Source organism: Theobroma umbraticum, unplaced genomic scaffold (assembly GCF_002168275.2).
Source record: "Theobroma umbraticum cultivar Fairchild unplaced genomic scaffold, ASM216827v3 scaffold_55.0, whole genome shotgun sequence".
Lineage (NCBI taxonomy): Eukaryota > Viridiplantae > Streptophyta > Magnoliopsida > Malvales > Malvaceae > Theobroma > Theobroma umbraticum.
In genome coordinates this window covers 2,949,730-2,952,158 of record NW_018397270.1, presented here as the reverse complement: position 1 = coordinate 2,952,158, position 2,429 = coordinate 2,949,730, and the positions used below count along the sequence as shown (strand labels likewise).

The 2,429-nt window shown below is 36.6% G+C and overlaps 1 protein-coding gene across 1 annotated transcript in view; it reads left to right on the top strand.

The window, feature by feature from the left end:
* Positions 1-2,375, top strand: part of HAC12 (histone acetyltransferase of the CBP family 12) — a 22,572-nt gene extending 20,197 nt beyond the window's left edge. The window contains exons 2-7 of the mRNA XM_021441616.2: positions 28-306; positions 919-1,047; positions 1,149-1,349; positions 1,483-1,625; positions 1,729-2,041; positions 2,229-2,375. Of these exons, the coding sequence (XP_021297291.1) occupies positions 28-306; positions 919-1,047; positions 1,149-1,349; positions 1,483-1,625; positions 1,729-2,041; positions 2,229-2,372 (1,209 nt within the window). The 3' untranslated portion in view covers positions 2,373-2,375. The remainder of the gene's footprint in view (positions 1-27; positions 307-918; positions 1,048-1,148; positions 1,350-1,482; positions 1,626-1,728; positions 2,042-2,228) is intronic.
* The last annotated feature ends 54 nt before the right edge of the window (positions 2,376-2,429 follow it).

Sequence of the window (2,429 nt, the reverse complement as noted above, 5' to 3'; positions counted from 1 at the left end):
TTTTTTGTCTTCTATAATATTGTGCAGTGGGTACAATGTGACAAGTGTGAGGCTTGGCAGCATCAAATTTGTGCTTTATTTAATGGTAGAAGGAATGATGGTGGGCAAGCCGAGTATACATGCCCCAATTGTTATATTGCTGAGATCGAAAGAGGAGAGCGCAAGCCCTTGCCTCAGAGTGCTGTCCTTGGGGCCAAAGATTTGCCTAGAACAATCCTTAGTGACCACATAGAGCAGCGATTGTTTAGGAGACTGAAACAGGAAAGACTAGAGAGGGCAAAGGTTCAAGGAAAAAGTTATGATGAGGTGATTAATGGATCATGAATACATGATGACAGTTGATTCTATGTTGTATATGATGATCCTTTTGCTACTTTCTTGTTGCTGAAAGGCTTTCAGAATTGCTACAAATTCACACACTTACACTTAAAAAAAAAAAAAGAACAAAAGAAAGAAAGCTATATTTAAATAAGTTAGCTTGTTCCTAGTTAAGTTATATCCTGAGAAACAAAAGCTGTAGAGGTAATATAAATTGAAGCATATTTTGCTGTTGATTGAGCATTTTGCTAGGATTTTTTTTGGGTATAATTAGGAGAATAGTGAAAAATTGGGTAATTGGATCGTACCTACTTTTATGTTTGAAAGGCCAGATGGCTTTGGTGTTTTGCATTTGCTGCCCCATTTCTACGTCACGTAACCACAGCTTAATTATCTATCGGACCAAACTTAGAACTTCTGATTCCTTTGACTAGGGGCAATTAACTTTCTTCTATATGTGGAATTTCTTCTCGGTATTGCTGTTGATTCTTTTTCGGTCTTGTGGAAGAGCATGCTAGTCCTCTCCAGTGGCCTTCAATTGTTATGGACTTCTGCTGCTCTAGGAAATAAGCTTATTTCTTCTTTCATCAATATTTACAGGTTCCTGGGGCTGAGGCACTTGTAATTAGAGTGGTTTCATCAGTTGATAAAAAGCTGGAAGTAAAGCAGCGGTTTCTTGAAATTTTTCAAGAAGAGAATTATCCACCAGAATTTCCATATAAATCAAAGGTTTGAAGGATATAGATCAAGTGTAATACGTGCTTGTATGCTGAAAATGGCACTTTAATTGTAATTATGAGATGCTTATAAGTTATCGTTTTCTCTTTTAGGTGATTTTGTTGTTTCAGAAGATAGAAGGGGTAGAAGTATGCTTGTTTGGCATGTATGTTCAAGAATTCGGATCAGAAAGTGCATTCCCAAATCAGCGCCGAGTTTATCTGTCGTATCTAGATTCAGTCAAGTATTTCCGGCCTGAGGTTAAAGCAGTCACTGGAGAGGCTCTCCGTACATTTGTTTACCATGAAATTCTTGTAAGTCTAAACTCTTACTGAATTCTGTTTAGTGATATTATTTTCATGATTTCCATTTTACATATAGTATCAGTGATCTATTTAGTTGAGTTCATTTGTCTGACTTACTGGATTCTAAACCTTAATTATCCAGATTGGATACCTTGAATATTGCAAGAAACGTGGTTTTACAAGTTGCTATATATGGGCTTGCCCTCCACTAAAGGGTGAAGATTATATCTTGTATTGCCATCCAGAAATTCAGAAAACACCTAAATCAGATAAGCTGCGAGAATGGTGAGGCAAATAGTTGTCAAAATACTTTTTTAAGTACTTATTTTGCATTTTTTTTATTAATTCATTTTGTTAATTTCCCTTATATGCATGAATGCTGTTTCAGGTATTTATCAATGCTAAGGAAAGCTTCCAAGGAAAACATTGTAGTTGATCTCACTAATTTATACGATCATTTTTTTGTAACTACTGGTGAATGTAAGGCCAAGGTAACAGCAGCTAGGCTGCCATATTTTGATGGTGATTACTGGCCTGGGGCTGCTGAAGATCTAATTAATCAGCTTCGTCAAGAAGAAGATGGCAGAAAGCTAAACAAAAAAGGAACTACCAAAAAGACTATAACAAAGAGGGCTTTAAAAGCATCTGGTCAGTCTGATCTTTCTGCTAATGCATCAAAGGATGTGCTACTGATGCATAAAGTAATTTCCTTTCTTCCAGAACTTTCAGCTTTTTTTTTTATCCTCTATGATTTCATTCAGTTTAAAGATCGTAGATGTGGTAAATTACAATTCTTGCTGTCTTAGAGTTGAGATTTTGTTAAAATAATGACCCAAGGGACTTTAACCGGTTATATGACTCTTTCCCCTCCTTTTCTCTTCAATTCAGCTTGGTGAGACCATTTGCCCAATGAAGGAAGATTTTATCATGGTTCACTTGCAGCATTGTTGCGCTCATTGTTGTATCCTGATGGTATCTGGAAACCGCTGGGCCTGCAACCAGTGCAAAAACTTTCAGCTTTGTGATAAGTAAGATTGCTACTCTTTTTGGCTGTGTTTTATTCTCTTGCATAATTTCTCTCTCTCTCTC